This window comes from Erinaceus europaeus, chromosome X (assembly GCF_950295315.1).
Source record: "Erinaceus europaeus chromosome X, mEriEur2.1, whole genome shotgun sequence".
Lineage (NCBI taxonomy): Eukaryota > Metazoa > Chordata > Mammalia > Eulipotyphla > Erinaceidae > Erinaceus > Erinaceus europaeus.
Window position 1 is genome coordinate 117444936 of NC_080185.1, and position 18829 is coordinate 117463764.

Consider the following 18829-nt stretch of genomic DNA (forward strand, 5'->3'; position numbering starts at 1 on the left):
AGTCAGGGGCAGCAGGCTCTGTCACCATTTCGTCGGGACCAGGAGAGTTGAGCAGTGCTGCTCACTGAAAGGGCCTGGAGTCTCCCCCTCCTCGTTATTAATTTTCCTTACTCCTTTCATTTTTTGCAAGGTGACTTATGCCATTATCTGGTTCATGCTCATCTTTAAAATTTCAGGTGTTGGTTGCCAATGCTGTTATAAATGTATCACTGCCTGTCTCTGGGGAGACTCTTCCTTCCCTTAGTGCCTGCCTGTATCCAGTGAGCTTGTCAATCTAATTAATACACAGAAGTTGCAGACCAGCTTCTTCTGAGAGCAAATGGGTTCATCTTTGTAATACAGGTTCTAGATTTGGCTGTAGTGTGTTTTGAACCTTCTGTCAGTAAATATGCTTAATTGAAGAAGTCAATAACTCATTTTAATTGCTTTTTTCTAATTTCATTAGAAACTAAGATCAGCAAGAAATCAGGACTTTTTCCCTTTACCTCTCTTTGCTCTGATCTTTTGCTGTGTAGGTGAATCAGAAAGTACCCCACCCCCTCCTCTAGGTTTAGCAGCCAGCACCCTTCCTCCGGACACAGGGACTGCTGCCACCACCGCAGAGCCGACCAACGGTATATCTGAGCGTCACCGTGCCATGGCATTTTGTGATGACTGTTTTAGTCACCTTCTTCCATATCTGTGTCTGTCTTGAGCACTTTCACGGTTTACTTCTTAGTGTGACCCTTCAGTATGTTTTTTCTAAAGATGTGAATGACGTGCATATTTCTTTGTCATCGAGTTGTGCATGCCTTCATCCTAGCACCCAGAAGACATTTCATCCTTAGTTTACCAGCTTCTGCCTCGAAATTTTTTTCAGTGTTTGATTTCTGTGCATTTAGATTTTCAGCACTCATTCATCATCAGTTTTAGTCATTAAGTAATTAGGACATTCTAGTCACTTCTAGTGTCCAAAGCCTTTCTTTCTGCACAATTCTGGGTATGAATGGGGTGGGCTGGAAAGGAGTGAGTGATAGGGAGTTGATCAGTACTAACAACAGGAATCTAGCCAAGGGGAAGGTCAGCTTTGTTCTTAAGTTCATCTCTCTGTCTAATAGGCACTCTGTTTCGGATACAGGCCTAGGAAATTCTTAGGGTCTAGAACAAGAACAAACCATCAAAACTTTGTTCCAGTATCCTTTTGACAGAAGACAACCTTGATTGGCATTGCAGAGTAGTAGAGCTGTGTGGCCAAGTTAGCTGTAGTGGGGGTGTTGACATTCCCTTAGTGGAGAGGGCCAGGTAGAGTTGATAACTACCCCTGGCTTGAGTGAGGCAAGACGCTGTTTGACTTGGGCACACAATTTAGGGAGTGCTCCAAACCTCAGTGATAAAGATAAAACAGTATATTCAGAAAGCAATGAAGATCTGTGATGAACAAAATATTGTATTTCTGAAGATCAGTGCAACCCTGATCTGTATCAACATCTGAGGCAGAAAAGGAAAATATATTCCCCCACATACATATTTTTTTTTTGTAATTTCTAATGGTGAGGTTTTTACAGAACATTAATGGATTTTTTAAAAATACAAAAATGGGCCACTGAGCTAGCTCACTGGGTAGGACAAGTGACTTGTCATGTGTGCTTCTCAGGTTTGAGCTTCAGCCCTACAAAGGAAGTATTTTAGCACTGGAAGAAACTCCAGTGCTGTGATTTCTCTTCCTCTCTCTCTATCTCATTGAGTGGAAAAGACAGCCTGAAATAATGAAATCATACATTCATGAGACTCTGCTTCCACAAAAATACAGATGAAGAATAATGAGACAGTTGAGAATTACTACAACTGCAGAGGTGTCTTGGCAGGGAGAGCACAGAACTTGTATTCACACGGCCCTGGTTTGGGTCTCTGACACAACAAATGACGAAGAAGTGCTGTGCTGTCTCTCAGAAGTCTTTAAAAGTCACATCATTTTAAGTTTAAATATTTTCCTTGTAATTAAACATAACTTATTATTGTTTTACTTGAGTAAATTAGACTTTTTTTAAAAATTACCCCTTGGTTAGAATTTGTCAGGCGTGATGGTTCTCTTATTTGAAAATAGGCTGAATGTAGGAGCTTTGGAAAATATAACTGCTCAGTCTGCTCTATGTGAAGCCAGGGCAACCATTTTTTTCCTCCTTATTCCTTTGCCACTAATGTTGCTTGGCACAGGGTACCATTCAGCATCTTTTTATTTAGAAACTAATATAAAACGGTGTCTTGGATATTATGAGCCCCAAATCACATGTGAAAAATCCTGGACATAGACAGTACTGGCACGTAAGAAAGGACTATTCTGTAATAAAGGAGAAAGGCAGAAAAAGACCCCATCTCTTTTTTATTTATTTATTTATTTATTTTTATTTATTTATTTATTTATTTTTCAGACTGAAATGTCTGAGCCAGCCCTGGGTGCAAGTCCCACAGCTCAGGGAAGCACCACATGGGTGTGGGCTCAGTTTCTCTGCCTGTAGCCAGCCATACACCATCAGCCCCGGGGCCCCACGGCTGACAGAGGCGAACTCGTTGCGGTGGCGATGGGCGCCTCCGCGGCCTTAAGCGGGGTGCCCGGCCGGGTGAGCAGCTACCACAGGCTCCTGGAAAGGGCAGGCGAGCCAGCAGCTGACATTTTTTTGTTTGTTAAACGGATATCCACAATGAGCGGCAATAGGGCATGGCTTTTCCGTGCGCTGAAAGTCAGCGAGAAAAACAACACACGGGGAACAAAAGCATGGCACCTACACCTCACAAAGGTTAGGGTTAGAATGAAATGGCTGGGAGTCAGGCGGTAGGCAGCAGGTTAAGCTCACATGGCGCAAAACGCAAGGGCTGCCATAAGGATCCCGGTTCGAGCCCCCGGCTCCCCACCTGCAGGAGGTTGCTTCGCTAGCGGTGAAGCAGGTCTGCAGGTGTCTATCTTTCTCTCCTCCTCTCTGTCTTCCCCTCCTCTCTATTTCTCTCTGTCCTATCCAACAACAGCAGCTATGCCAACAATAACAGCTACGACAAGCACAACAACAAGGGCAACAAAATGAGAAAAATAGCCTCCAGGAGCAGTGGATTCGTAGGGCAGGCACTGAGCCCCAGCAATAACCCTGGAGGCAAAAAAAAAAAAAGAATGAAATGGCTGCAGCCCTTCCGGGGCCCACCCTCCTCCGACCCCATCTCTTGATGAAAGAAACCAATCACAACAGCCTTCTGCTTTATATACAGCCCCATGAATTCAGACTACCTCTGTCTACAACCTGAGCGAGAGATAACTTCCAAGAAAATCGGGTTTCAGTTCGCACATACCAGCCATAAATTGTGTTCCTAGTGTCGATAGTCTCTGCTCAGCTTCGTTTTATTTCTATGTGGTCTGATTCCACTTAAAACCACTAGATTCCAAGAAATGGTTTGCTGGTGAGATTGGCTCATGGCTGTAGTTGAGCAGTTGAGTGAGACTGAACATTGAACTTGAAGTGTGAAGTAGCACAAAACAGGAGTGGAAGAGAAGCTCTTGCTTCAGGCTGATGGCCTCTGAGGCCTGTTGTCTTGAGTTAGGCTAAGTGGCTAATAGGCCATGCACAGTGCCATGGTGCATGTGGATGAGGACAGGAAGTATGTTGAGGGATATGTGTTTCTTGGTCTACAGTGGTATGAATACCAACATCTTTAATGCATTTCTCTGCAGCATGTGACAAACTTTCAACATCAACCATGAATTTGCCAAAGCAGACGGAGCCTCCCATGAGTAAGCGCCTGTCTTCATCCACTGCGGCAATATCCTATTCCCCAGATCGAGGCAAGTGAACATGTAGACCTGGTCTCTCCCGTTTGCTTCTTCCTAGTGTGAGCATCTCAATGTCATTCTTCTGTTCTTTGTGAGAGCCTCTCTCAAATCTCCTGTACATACCACCATTATCGTGGCTGTGTGGTCTGAACTTGAGAGCCGCAGCGCCTCACTACTGAAACTTGGAAAAGTGGCACATTCTTTAGACACCGACTGTTGAACAGGAATAAGTGAATATTCTTCCTGTTCTGAGAGAATCTATTCCATTTTTCCCAGCAAACGCAGGGCTTCTTATTCTGCAGAATTAATAACCAGTGGGCAGATGTGACTCTTAAAGTCACTGCCCAGTTATTGATTTGATATAGTTGATTAGCTAGAAACAGCAGACTTGATAAGGCAGTGTGTGTGTGTGTGTGTGTGTGTGTGTGTGTGTGTGTGTGTGTGTGTGTGCGCTCTCTGCTATTATCTTTGTTTGCATTGTGGGGTCTTCCTGTTTCTTTTTTTTTTGTTTCTTTTTTTGCCTCCAGGGTTATTGCTGGGGCTCAGTGCCTGCACTATGAATCTACTGCTCCTGGAGGCCTTTTTTTTTTCCTCTTCATTTTGTTGTCCTTGTTTTATCATTGTTGTGGTTATTATTGTTGTTACTGATGTCGTTGTTGTTGGATAGGACAGAGAGAAATGGAGAGAGGAGGGGAAGACAGAGAGGGGGAGAGAAAGATAGACACCTGCAGACTTGCTTCACTGCCTATGAAGCGACTCCCCTGCAGGTGGGGAGCTGGGGGCTCGAACCGGGATCCTTACGCTGGTCCTTGCGCTTTGCACCATGTGCACTTAACGCGCTGTGCTACCGCCCAGCCCCCAAGGGTCTTCCTATTTCTTTCTTCAAGTCCAGAACTAATATGAGCCTTTTAAAAGGGAGAAAGGGGTACAAAACGCAAGGACCCACACAAGGATCCTGGTTCAAGTCCCCAGCTCCCCATTGCAGTCCCCCTCCCCTCTTAATTTCTGTCTGTCCTGTCAAAAAATTGAAAAAATGGCCACAAGAGCAGTGGATTCATACTTCGGGCACTGAGCCCCAGCAATAACCCTGGAGGCAAAAAAAAAAAGGGGGGGGAGGTGGGAAGGGGGGAAGAAAGGGTGAGTGGCCTTTCTGACATGCTATTTTGAAGTAGGAAATAATGTGTATAAGTCATGTTCAGAAATGGATAGTTTAAAAGCTGCCAGTTTTCTCATGGATTCCTGGATAAGTCAATGTAAGTTGGAATTTAGGGCCAGAAAGATTGGTCAGCAATAGAATACAAAACTTGTATCCCTGAGGCCTCATGTTCAGTCTCAGGAATTGTATATGCCAGAGCTGGGCAGTGTTCTGTCTGTCTGTCTGTCTGTCTGTCTTTACCTTTCCCCCCTCCTCCTCCCCTCACATAAATAAGTAAATTTTTTTGACAACTTCTTTATTTTTTTATTAGTGATTTAATAATTTATGGCAAGATTGTGGGATAAGAGGGGTATAATTCCCACCACCAGAGTTCCGTATCCCCTGCCCTCCATTAAAAGTTTCCCCCTGGGAGTATGGACCCAGGATCTTTATGATGTACAGAAGGTGGAAGGTCTGACTTCTGTAATTTCTTCTCTGCTGGACATGGACATTGGCAGGTCGATCCATACCCTCATCCTGTTTCTATCTTTCTCTACTGGGCAGGGTTCTGGGGAGGTGGGGCTCCAGGACACATTGGTGAGATTGCCTGTCCAGGGAGGTCAGGTTGGTGTCATGGTAGCATCTGCAACTTGGTGGCTGAATAAATCTTTCTTTTAAAAATATTTTTTTTATTTTTTTATTGTTGTAGTTATTATTGTTGTTGGATAGGACAGAGGGAAATGGAGAGAGGAGGGGAAGACAGAGAGGGGGAGAGAAAGATAGACACCTTAAATATTTTTAAGGGAGTTGGGCAGTAGTGCAGCAGGTTAAGAGCACTTGGCGAGAAGTGCAAGGACCGGCGTAAGGATCCCGGTTCGAGCCCCCAGCTCCCCACCTGCAGGGAAGTCACTTCACAGGCGGTGAAGCAAGTCTGAAGGTGTCTATCTTTCTCTCCCCCTCTCTGTCTTCCCCTCCTCTCTCCATTTCTCCTGTCCTATCCAACAACAACGACATCAATAACAACAACAACTGCTACAGCAACAATAAAAAGACAACAAGGGCAACAAAAGGGAAAATAAATAAATTAAATTAAATAACCTTTAAAAATATTTTTGGGGAGTCGGGCTGTAGCGCAGCGGGTTAAGCACAGGTGGCGCAAAGCACAAGGACCGGCATAAGGATCCCGGTTCGAACCCCGGCTCCCCACCTGCAGGGGAGGCGCTTCACAGGCGGTGAAGCAGGTCTGCAGGTGTCTATCTTTCTCTCCTCCTCTCTGTCTTCCCCTCCTCTCTCCATTTCTCTCTGTCCTATCCAACAACGACAACAACAATAATAACTACAACAATAAAACAACAAGGGCAACAAAAGGGAATAAATAAATAAAATAAATATTTAAAAATAAAAAAAATATTTTTAAGTTGGGATTTCTGATTTTTAGAGCATATAAGCTAAGGGAGGAAGGGAAACTCTCAGTGCATTGAATGCATGTTTTAAAGCAGCATTAAAGTGTTGGGTGCCAATGGAACTCAGTCATGTACCATGTAATGACATTTTGGTCAATAATAGACTGCATTTACAAGAGAAGTTGACCTCTTTATAGCCTAGGTATGTGGTAGTCACTACCATCCACGTTTGTGTAAGTATACACTGAAGTTCATACAGAATTGCCTAAATGTAGTCCTCAGAACATCCTCATTAAACAACTTAACATGTCACCTCATTAACACAGGGTGAGCAGGAGGATATTTGTGACTTTGAAGAAGCTAGTATGCTTTCCTGGTTACTTTTCACTGGCATTGACATTGTACCTCTAGCACAGAAAAGTTTTCTGTTCCAGAGATCCCATAAGTGTCAATGTTGCTGATCTGTGATAAAGTCCATAGATTAACAGTGGCAGCCTTGAACTCATTAAGAACTAGATGAGAGAATACCTGCATACTCTTAACTCAAGGTAGCTGTTCATTAGTGAATACATTCCATATGTTTTTATTAATTCACATGATTAGAAACTTTAGACTTGCATTGTTTACTATGTGAAGGTAATCAGTATGTTATTATATTGGGTTGTTGGAAAACTCATGAGGCATTTCTGCATAGAAAAACATGTCATGACTTTTCTGACAGCCCAATATACTGTTGACAACTGAATTATCTGTTTGTGGAGTAGACATTGAAAATTTTGAATCCCAAACCTATTTACTGATTACTAGGTATCCAAAGAAAGCAAAGTAATGGAAAAGTTAGTCTGTTACCATATAGTGCTTTCACAAAACATCAAAATGACATTTCAAACACTTGAATTTTAGATTATGAATATAGCTAATACCATTAAAGCTAATAATCAGTTGTCTGTTATTCTTCTCTTTCTTACTTAATTTCTGCCTTTATTTGTATGGGGTATGTATGATAACATACATATTTACTACATTAGCAAATTGATGTTATGAAATATCTCTTAACAGAGAACTTTAAACAAGTCTTTTATAGAAATAATAATTTTCAATGTTAGAGCTACTTGTTGAACAAATGACTTCTTGAGTCCATATTATGTTTTAGGAGATGGGTTTATTCTCTTCTAGTGGCACAGGTAACACTAACAGCATGTTGGACAACTTTAGCACCATGGAAAATTAATGTGTTCTCTCAGAGTCTAAATGACACACCATCATTCATTTTATTTTACTTTTACAACTTTGAAGCCATTCTTTATTTTCCACATTTGTTCTGCAACTCAAAAGTTACTTTGCACCATCTATTGTTGTTTTTGAACATTTTATTTTGATTTGTTTTAATTTTGCTCTTTAAAATTTTTATTTGATTCCATCCCTCAGCTCATCACATGCTCCTTAGTACCACGGAGTCCTTTCTTGTTAAGAGACTGCTGACACCCACACAGGCCTCTTTAGCCAGAAGCAGAACTACACGCATGCTCCCTGAGCAGGCCAGTTATTCAGGTAAAAAAAAGGCCAAACTGGTGACAGTAAGGAAAATTCGAAAAGCGGTATTATTTCTGAATTTCTGATTCCTATTTCTGAAATATCTTCAATGGCTAATAATGTTTCTCACCAATGATTTGTTGCTGCTGTGTTTTCTTTCTTTTAAGTGTCACAGAGGTAAGTAAATTACTTTATGACTGGGTCTATTAGCTAGAAAAGAATACATCTATTTCATGAGCTATGGTGGTTAGTAGACTTTATAAAGAGATAGTAGGGTCTATGTCTTATATCCCAAATATACACAGACTTTCTAGGAAATAGGAAGTCTCCCCATTTTGAGAGTGAGGAACCCCCAGTGTCAATGCTTCTCAAGGAAGACTTGCAGCAATGACATATTATAGCAAAGGCCACATAGACAGAAGGGGGGGGCACATAAAAAAGTCAACAAAAGAAAAAAGTACATAGAAGAAGATTCATGAAAGACCAGGCACCACTTCCATTGTCTTCTCTCAGTGGAGACACATAGGACACATGTCCCCAGCAGTGATTTTGCTGTGTGTGAAATGTTGCCAGCCAGGGTCTTTATTGGGGGATGATCATGTGAGCTCCCTTACAAGGAAATGGATGTCTGATAGTTAAGTAACCTACCCCAGGTGATCCAGCCCTTTGGTGGAAGTGTGAGGCCTTTCTGTCTCTGAAGTCTCAACTGGAGCCCTGAAATAAACTAAGCTCTTGCACTTTGAATGTGGGACTTTTCAGGATCCTGTCCATTTTGATACATTAGAGAAAGTATGATGGGATTTTGAAGGTGTGGATTGTCTATGTCTTGTTTTAATGAAAATACATTCTTTCTAACTCCCTGCCCACTGCTTTTTCCACCTGTGCTCCCTGTCTCTTTGCCTTTTATTCTGTAACTCTCTAGTATCCCCTACCTGTCCTCGTTTAGCTCCTGCTGGTCCTCTTAAATCTGCCTACAAATCTTCTCCCACTCGGAATCTGGAGAGGAAGAAGACCATAATTCCAGCTGGTATAGGGGATGCTGGGAAAGGAGCCCCTTCAGGAATGGAGTCCACACAGGTAGTACTAAGCTCGCTTACTCACTGGTTGAGATTGACTGTCTGGCAGCAGCATTCAGTAGCATTGCTTGTACTTGAATGTAGGGTGTGGGTGGAGAGTTATGTGTCTGTCTCCAGGGACAACTCAAGGGGTGAATTTGGCTTATAATTTCATCCCACCTTTGAAAAGTCATTTGACTTTTCTTTTCATTGTGTTTGGTGTTTTGTTTTGTTTTGTTTTGTTTTTACACCAGAACACTGCTCAGTTCTGACTTATGGTGGTGCTGAAGATTGAACCTGGGATCTTGGAGCCTCCGACATTAGTCTTTTTGCTTAACCATTATGCTTATCTCCCCAGCCCATCATTTGACTTTTTATTTGTGTGTTTTGTTTGTTTGTTTGTTGCTTCCAGACTTATAGCTGGGGCTTGGTGCCTGCACTATGAATCCAGTGCTTCTGTGGCCATTTTTTTTCTATTTTATTTTGGATAGGACAGAGAGAAATTGAGAAGGGAGGGAAAGAGAAAGATAGACACCTGCAGACCTTCTTCACCGCTCATGAAGCGACCCCCCCCCCCGCAGGTGGAGAGCTGGGGGCTCAAACCAGGATCTTTGTGCAGTTCCTTAAGCTTTGTGCTATGTGCACTTAACCCAGTGTGCTATACCGCCTGACCCCCTCATTTGACTCATTAATCTCCTGAAGACCTGGTCCCCATTATAGCCTTCCCTCCAGAGAAGAAAACTCACAAGGAGCATTCTAAGTGTTCTTTCTCAGCTTCCTTGAGGATGTCTGATTTTTTTTAGCCAGTTTTGCCTCTACAGGAGACTGGAATTGAGCTTATAACTCAGCTCTCATACACGCTTGACATTTTCAGTGAAATAGGTATTGAGAGATATCCACATTCATGTTTATTTCTTTAGAAATTATATGTATCATACTGTTTGTGTTAGTTACTACTTGCTGCATAACAGCTTACCCCATTAGTAGCTGAAAGATCAATACTCATTTCATCACTGTTTACTCCAAGTCATAAATTGAGGCTTAGCTGGGCATTTTGACTCAGAGGCTCTCATGAGGGTACAGTCAATATGGTGGCCAGGCTATGGTCACCTGAAAGCTTGACTGGGACTCTTCCAGGGTGACTCACTTTGTCTTACTGCATCGACCTCTCTCTTTTTTCCTTTTCTTTTTTGGTGAAGTCAAGACTTCACCACTTCCAGATCTACCTGATTTTTTTTTTTATTTCTAAGAAAGAGAAGCATAGACATCACAGGTTCAGAATTTCTCCTGGTGCTGTGGCACTCACATGTGGTTGCTGAGATTTAAACCTAGACTGCACATATGGACTGGTACACACCCTGCCCTGTGAGCTATTTCTCTGACCCATGGAGCTCTCTGTAGAGCTACTTGATTGTCTACATAACGTGGTAGCTGGCTTCCCCCAGATCAAGAGACAAGCAAGAGGAGAACCTGCAATGTCTTTCTGACTGCCATTATTTTAGATATTTGGTATGTCACTTCTACCATATACTGTTCATTAAAAGCAGGTCACTACGACCAATTCTTGCTCAAGGGCAGGGGATTTGAGCTTTACCTGAAGAATTAAGAAATGTCAAATGATGTGTGGACTTATCTTAAAACAATAGGGCTGGCAAAACAGCTCTACTGAATAGTGTGCTGCTTTGGCATGTTCACAGCCCAAGTTCAAGCCCAGCCCCCATCTCATTGAAGCAAGCTTTGGTGCTGTGATCTCTTTGACTCTCTCACTGCCTTTTCACCTTCTCTAACTTACCTAAATTTTTTTTTAAAAAAAATCACTGCATTAGTGTACTGCTGACAATTTGCTGTATCACACCATATTTATGCTTAAAATTCAGAGTGACTTTGAGGCTCTCCATGTTAGTGAATGTTTCAAATACTTGGCTTTTGCTATAGGATAGATTTTTGTGAAAGGGAGCTGAAGTGCATGTTGGCCAAATGAGGATTTGCTGCAGAAAAGTGTGAGACTGAGAAAAGGGAACCATTAGGGCTCACCATTTGAACCCACTGTAATTTTTTTGGTGATTATATACCTTTGTATTTGTTCCAGATTTTGGGTTTCCAAGACCATAATATGTTTCTGTCATTAGCTCTTTGCAGGGTAATAGGAAAAGAAAACCTTAGCTTGCTTGCTTATTTATTTATTTATTTATTTATTTTACCAGAACACTGCTCAACTTTGGCTCATGGTGATGCCAGGGGTTGAAGCTGGGCCCTTGAAGCCTCAGGCATAAGAGTCTGTTTGCATAACCATTATGCTATCTCCCTTGCCCTTTTTTCTTTGTTTGGTTCCTGGGACTGAGCAAAACATGCATTCTGACACTGAGATACATCCTTAGACCTAGAAAACCTTTGCAGTTTTAGACTGAAATTACTCATTCTTAATTTATATTTAATGGATGACCTCATGGTGTCTCATATTGTGTGAAGCACCATAGCTTTGTGTGAACCCTTCTGGAACAAAGTTATATATTGCTTCTTCTGTCAGGGATATTTTCAGAAATTTTATAAGTAGTGCAAATTATGAACCATGACTGTCCTTTCTGGGCTCTTTATAGATGGAGATGGCAAAGAAGGGACCTCGAACAACAACTTCCAGCGCCACTATGGGCCCTGGATCTCCTCTGAGAAGATGTGATTTTCCAGGAAGCACTATCAAGAGGCCATCTTCTCCTGGTACATTCAAGTAAGCATCTTTCAACTTTGCAGCTGTTGCTGAGTCTCTGTGCAGCATGCTTCCCCTTGAGACCTGGCCAACCTAAACAGTGGGGGGAGGCTTACAGGACTCTTGCACATCTGGATAAACCATGGAATTTTTTGAGGGGTTTGTTGATAGTTACTATAGGATTCTTACTTACAAAGTGATCTTTTGGGGGCCAGGCGGTGGCACACCAAGTTAAGCACACATAGTATGAAGTGCAAGGATCCCCATTCAAGCCCCTTGTTCCCCACATGGAGGGGGTCGCTTCACAATTGGTAAAGCGGGTCTACATTAAGATATAAAGAAGAACAGAGTGTTTAATACTCTGGAACCTAAAGGCAGGAATAGAGCAGATGAGATCTGGGGTCTCCATTTTGGAAAAAGTTAATAGGTCTATTTTAAGTATATTCCAAGGGGCCCATGACTTTATTAATTTTTGCCTGTGCCCAATAGCTAACATGAAGGTGGGCCAAAGGGGAGATGGTCTGGAGAGATGGTGTCAGGGTTAGAAATAGGACTAGAAAGCTGGATCAGGGAAGAGAGTAGCTCCTAAATCTGGGAAAAGTATATAAATACAGTTGACTATAAACCCCATCAATTTGATCTGGGGCCCATACCAGACCACTTCTAATTTGGCTTATGATGGTGCTGAGGGACCTTTGGTGCCTCAGACATAAAAGACATCACTCCTATACTCTCTCTCCCCAGCAACTATTACATTCTTGTCTAACTTTTTTCTTTTTTAAAATTAATTTATTTATTTTCCCTTTTGTTGTCCTTGTTTTTTATTGTTGTTGTTGTTATTGATGTCGTTGTTGTTAGATAGGACAGAGAGAAATGGAGAGATGAGGGGAAGACAGAGAAGAAGAAAGACAGACACCTGCAGACCTGCTTCACCGCCTGCGAAGCGACCCCCCTGCAGGTGGGGAGCCGGGGGCTTGAACCGGGATCCTTATGCCAGCCTTTGCGCTTTGGGCCACATGTGCTTAACCTGCTGAGCTACCGCCCGACTCCCTCTTTACTGTTTTTTAATGAAAAGAAGTAGAAAGAGAAGAAGAGACACCAAAGCACCATTCTACCACCCGTGGAATTCCTCTTGTTTTTATCTTTGGTGCTTTTATATGATACCAGGGATCAGACCTGGGCTTCACACATGAATACATGTGCTCTAATTACTGAAACATCATTCCAACCTCTGAATTTTTAGTTTTTTAAGATCCATTAATTTTATTATGAGAGGGTAGAGAAACCACAACACACTCAGCTCTGACATAATGTGGTGCTGGGAATGGGTCACAGTCATAAGGGTTGGTTTTCTAATGGGTTGAGCTCTCTGAAATTTTCCTTGTAAAGGTCACTTGAAAATAACATATTCCGGGAGTCGGGCTGTAGCACAGCGGGTTAAGCGCAGGTGGCGCAAAGCACAAGGACTGGCATAAGGATCCCGGTTTGAACCCCGGCTCCCCACCTGCAGGGGAGGCGCTTCACAGGCGGTGAAGCAGGTCTGCAGGTGTCTATCTTTCTCTCCTCCTCTCTGTCTTCCCCTCCTCTCTCCATTTCTCTCTGTCCTATCCAACAACGACGACAACAACAATAATAACTACAACAATAAAACAACAAGGGCAAAAAAGGGAATAAATAAATAAAAAATTAAAAAAAAATTAAAAAAAGAAAATAACATATTCCCCCAAATCCCAGATTTACATACTTTCCCAATTCATAGTCTTATATATTTCCAGTCCTACTACAAGAATTTGAGTTCAGATATATTTCTGTTTTGAAATCAATTCAGAGTTCAGAATTAGAGGAGAGTTGCAAGACTCGAACAAAGAATTCCAGTATACCTTTGACCCCTTCAACAATTAAGGACAGTTGCTTCATCATTCACATCTCCTCTCTTCCCAGAATCAGTTGAGACAGCACAACCTTTCATATCTAGTAATGAAGGCAGTTTTTTTTATAGCCACCATGTAATTGTGAAAATCAGAAACCTTAACTTTGATATGATACTGTTACTTACTTTGCAGACTATATGCAATTTTTGCTAGTTGTCCCAGTAAGATATTTACAGTATTTCCCACCCTGGTCCAAGAGCTAACCCAAGGTCCCACAGTGCATTAAGTTGTCTTGTCCCCTTAATGTTCTTGAATTTAGATAACTTTTTCCCTCTTCGTGACCTTTTTCTTTTTGTCTTTGTTTTGTTTTGTTTTGTTTTTGGTGGTACTTGGCATTGGACCCAGAGCCTCACATGTGAAGTATGTACTGTACCACTGAGATACACTCCCACTTTGTTGTTTCCTCTTGATGAGGCTCAGGTTTTTTATTCAGGGCAGAGTTCCCACAGAAGAGATTCTGGCTCATACTCATTACCTCACTTCAGGAAGACATGAAGTCGGGGGGGGCGGGGTGGGTATTATTGTGAGAGTTACTTTGATCACTGATTAAGGTGGTCTCCACAAGTTTATCTGGTATAAAATTTCTCTCTTTCTCTCTCTGTGAAGTAGTAGCCCATGGCCAGAAACAAAGATTTTCAGAAAGCTCAGCCACAGACCTCTCCCACCGTGTGTGTGTGTGTGTGTGTGTGTGTGTGTGTGTGTGTGTGTGTGTGTGTGTGTGTGTGTGGTGTGTAGGGACGGCGTTTACTATACCTCAAGTCTGGTGGCTCTGGAGAAAATAGATTGTGCAATGTGCAGAGAGCAAATCCTCTGGGGGGTTCTGCTTTGCAGTAAACGCACATTTAGAATCCTGGCAACCTTCTCCTGAGAGTTACTATGGCTGCTGCTCTACTTATAGAGAGGTGTGTATATATTTCCTATTGGTCACAGAACTTCAAAGTGCTGTCTTCTGCTTTGTGCACCAAGACTGCCAATCACTACTACGCCCACAGAAAATTTAGTCATCCCCTTTGTTTTACTTTTAGTCATTGTGGTGTTAGACTATAAAAATTAAAGTAGAAGAGCAGGAGTTAGGCGGTAGCACAGCGGGTTAAGCGCAGGCGGCACAAAGTGCAAGGACCGGCATAAGGATCCTGGTTCGAGCCTCTGGCTCCCCACCTGCAGGGTGAGTCGCTTCACAGGCGGTGAAGCAGGTCTGCAGGTGTCTGTCTTTCTCTCCCACCCTCTGTCTTCCCCTCCTCTCTCCATTTCTCTCTGTCCTATATAACGACGACATCAGCGACAACAAAAATAACTACAATAAAAAACAACAAGGGCAACAAAAGGGAAAATAAATAAATAAATAATTTTTTAAAAAGTAGAAGAGCTACGAAAAGGCAGAATAGGAATCATACAACTTGTGTTCCTTTCTTGACTCTTGTTTGCTTTTCTCTGGTGGGAGAATGCCATTTAAACACTTAGGGTTTTAATTATCTTTTTTTCTATTTATTTTATTTATTTATTCCCTTTTGTTGCCCTTGTTGTTTTATTGTTGTAGTTATTATTGTTGTTGTCGTTGTTGGATAGGACAGAGAGAAATGGAGAGAGGAGGGGAAGACAGAGAGGAGGAGAGAAAGATAGACACCTGCAGACCTGCTTCACCGCCTGTGAAGTGACTCCCCTGCAGGTGGGGAGCCGGGGTTCGAACCGGGATCCTTATGCCGGTCCTTGTGCTTTGCGCCACCTGCGCTTAACCTGCTGCGCTACAGCCCGACTCCCGGGTTTTAATTATCTTACACAAAATCTAGTTAATTGTAATTTCCCACCTGCTTTTCTGGGTTATTGTAGCAATAAAATGGGTCTTACAAAATAGACAAGAAAACACTGCAAGCTAAAACTAAAAATACCAATTTCATTAGCTAAGATACCTTTAGCTAGAAAAGTGTGGAGGGGTTGGGGGTGGGGGAATCATGAGCTTCCAAGACTCCATTTGGCTTGCAATAGTGTGAGCAGGGTTGTTTAAAGAACCTTTGGGCCTACCAGACTAACGTTTCCTAGATCAAGATGACCACAGGTAACAGCTTAAATAGGGACCTGGCAGAGTGCTAAATTCATGTAGGGAAGTGGCAAGGCAGGACAGATGAAGTTCTAGAGACAAAAATACAACATAAGGAACTTTATGATCAGATTTTGTATTTTGGTCACTCCCTGTTAAAAAAAAATGTGGGAACTGGGTGGTGGCTAACGCAATTGAGTGCACTCATTACCGTGTGTGAGGACCCAGGTTCAACCCCCCCATCCCCAACTGCAGGGGGGAAGCTTCACAGGCAGTGGAGGTCTGCAGGTGTCTGTCCCTCTGTCTCTTCCTTCCCCTTCTCAATTTCCCTCTGTCCTATCAAATAAATTAATAAATAGTTAGAAAAAAGGGGAAAAGTATGTTTTACCAACACTTCTCTAATTTAAAGGTGATATTTATATGTGCATGGGAGGGGAGAGGAGAGATGCTCTAATTCTATCAGGCAAAAGCCAGAATTGGATGTACAAATAGGCATCTTAATGTATTTAGTTTTACTCCAAATAATCTATTTCTCGCGTAGAAAGTATTTTTAGAGGTGTTTTCGTGGGCCTGGTTTTATTTAGAATAGAACCTCATAGTCTGTGATGTGAACAGAACTTCTGTGTAACTGTTTTGTAAAGTTGAAGCAAAGCTGCTCAGAGCCCGGCCACCCTGCGGCTGTTCCAGGCTCCCCACGCAGGCCAGTTTGACCTTTTCTCCCCAGTATAGTAATTCTGCCCACAATTTCTCTCTGGGCTCTGGGCACACAGATGGGAGGGTAAGCTGGTCCATTCTGATAATGAGCTATTTCCGTCTGACCCCAAGGTTGTGCTGGGATTCAGATAATGGCTTTCTTGCTACTGTGGTGGGAATAGAGAGTGGGTGGACTTGACAGTCAGTCCATGCCTCTCATCCACTCTGCCATTCCAGCCTAAGGGACCAGCATGGTGGCAGTCATGGTGTCTGCAGAAGAGTTCCTCACCCACCTACCTACCCGTGAGCAGACTGATAGCTTCAGAGGACGGGTGCATATCAGGGGCACTGCCTCCTCATAGGGTCATTCTGGCTCTGAATGACAGTACGAAAGGAGGGAGTTGCCCAGCAGCAGGTTTCCTGCCATGTGTTTGACAGGTGCTATGAAGCCAGATTTTGTCTGAGTCATTGTAAAGCAGGGTTTGTGGCTCGCTCCCCCCGCCCTACCTCTAGGGTTGTCACTAGGACTCGGTGCCGGCCCTGCGAATCTGTTGTCCTGGCAGACAGTTTTTTTTTAATTTTTTATATTTTCCCTTTTGTTGCCCTTTTTAATTGTTGTTATAGTTATTATTGTTGTTGTTATTGATGTTGTCATTGTGGGATAGGACAGAAAGAAATGGAGAGAGGAGGTGAAGGCGGGAGCGGGGAGAGACAGAGAGACACCTGCAGACCTGCTTCACCGCCTGTGAAGGGACTCCCCTGCAGGTGGGGAGCTGGGGGCTTGAACCAGGATCCTTATGCCGGTCCTTGCACTTTGTGCCACATGCGCTTAACCTGCTGCTTTACCGCCCAACTCCCGGCAGACAGTTTTTTATTGGATAGGACAAAGAAAAATTGAGAAGGAAGAGGAATATAGATAGGTGGAGAGAAAGAGAGACACTTGCAGATCTGCTTCACTACTTGTGAAGCGAAGGGACCACCCTGCAGGTGGGGAGCAGGGGTCTCAAATGCATATCCTTGGCGCAGGTCCTTGCACTTTGTACTATGTGCGCTTCCTACCCCTATGGCTTTATTTATTGTAGTTCTTCCACCGGTTTTGGTTCCTCCTCCTCTTTATCCTCATCCTCTTCCTCCTCTTCAAGTTTCGTTTAATGCTGCTTTGCAGTGTGAACTTTCAGTAAATTTGGCATCTGAAATTTATGTCATCAATAGCCAGAGCTCACCAGGGGTCAGGCCTAGGACCTTTCAAGAGATATAAGACAAGACCCTGCCTTTTTTTGTATCATTTTTTATTGAGAAAATGATGATTTATAAGGCTTGTCACAGGGGTGCAATTTCACATCTCCCCAAGATAGGTGTCAGCACACTGCACCCTCCAACAAGTTGCCACTCTCCTCCACCTTAGACACACCCCTGCATTAAAAAAAAGGCATTTCCCTGGCTGAAATGGCATGTCCTCACCTTTTGTATCTTCCCAGAAAACATGAGAAACTCCGTAAACATTAGGAACCTCTAAGAAGGCATTCCCTCTCCCCACCTTTTGACTGACTTTGTTTCTTAGCACTTTAAAAGAGTCAAATGTCAGTTATAGTTCTCAAAAAAGCTGAAGCTTTTGAAAAGTTACTGGACCCAGTAGCTCCTACAGGAGGGAAGCTTCACAAACAGTGGAACGGTACTGCAGTGTTTTTCCTCTCAGTGTCTCTCCCTCTTGCTCTATTTCACTTTTTCACTCTCTAATAGAAAAAAAAAATGACTGCTGGGAATAGTGGAGTAATGCAGGCACTGATCCCCAGTAATAACACTGCTGGAAAGCAAACAAACAAATAGAATTGAGAACCTTGAAGATGGCTTGCTGAGTGAAATAAGCTAGACCTGACAGGACAAATACTGTTTTATTCCTCTTCTGTGATATACCTGGGATTGTTAGATTTCTGGAGATGTAAAGCAAGAGGGAGCTTCCCAGGGGACATGGAGAGTAGGAATAGGGAGAGGACTCAAATTCAAAGTTTAATAGACCAGTTCTGCACTATGATATGAATGGTTTTTTTTTTCACCAGAGCACTGATCAGCTCTGGTTTATGGTGGTACAGGGGATTGAACCTGGGACTTTGGAGCCTCAGGCATGAGAGTCTCTTTGCATAACTATTATGCTATCTACTCCCATGATGTGAATTTATTTAATGCCACTGAATAACTATGCACTTAGAAATGAGTAAGATGCTAAATTTTATCTTACCTGAATTTTACCAGAATAAAAGCAAAGAATCAACTTGTCCATAGTTGTACACTGGAACCAGATCCGACCCTGACACTTACGTCAAAAGAGGAAGGGGCCAGGAGATAGCTAGCCTGGTAGGACACACATTACCACATATGAGGAACTAGGTTAGCGCTCCCACCACTGTGTTGGGAGCCCCTACACATGGTAACTTCCTGAGTAGTGGAACAGTGCTGTAGTGCCTCTACTCTGTTTCTCTCTCCCTGTCAGTCTCTCACCCTCTTTCTAAAAAAGGAGGTAGAAGTCTATTGGGAGTGATGGAAAACAGT

General features: G+C 42.8%; 1 protein-coding gene across 10 annotated transcripts in view; it reads left to right on the forward strand.

Moving 5' to 3' along the window:
- Positions 1-18829, forward strand: part of MAP7D2 (MAP7 domain containing 2) — a 96428-nt gene that overhangs the window by 59873 nt on the left and 17726 nt on the right. For 2 of the 10 annotated variants that reach the window (XM_060182912.1, XM_060182917.1), the window contains exons 5-8: positions 516-614; positions 3695-3805; positions 8811-8941; positions 11517-11644. In XM_060182912.1, coding sequence (XP_060038895.1) covers positions 516-614; positions 3695-3805; positions 8811-8941; positions 11517-11644 — 469 coding nt within the window. Of the gene's footprint in view, positions 1-515; positions 615-3694; positions 3806-7759; positions 7883-8786; positions 8942-11516; positions 11645-18829 lie in introns of all 10 variants that reach the window. The other 8 variants (XM_060182916.1, XM_060182918.1, XM_060182909.1 and 5 more) reach the window with 7 other exon arrangements.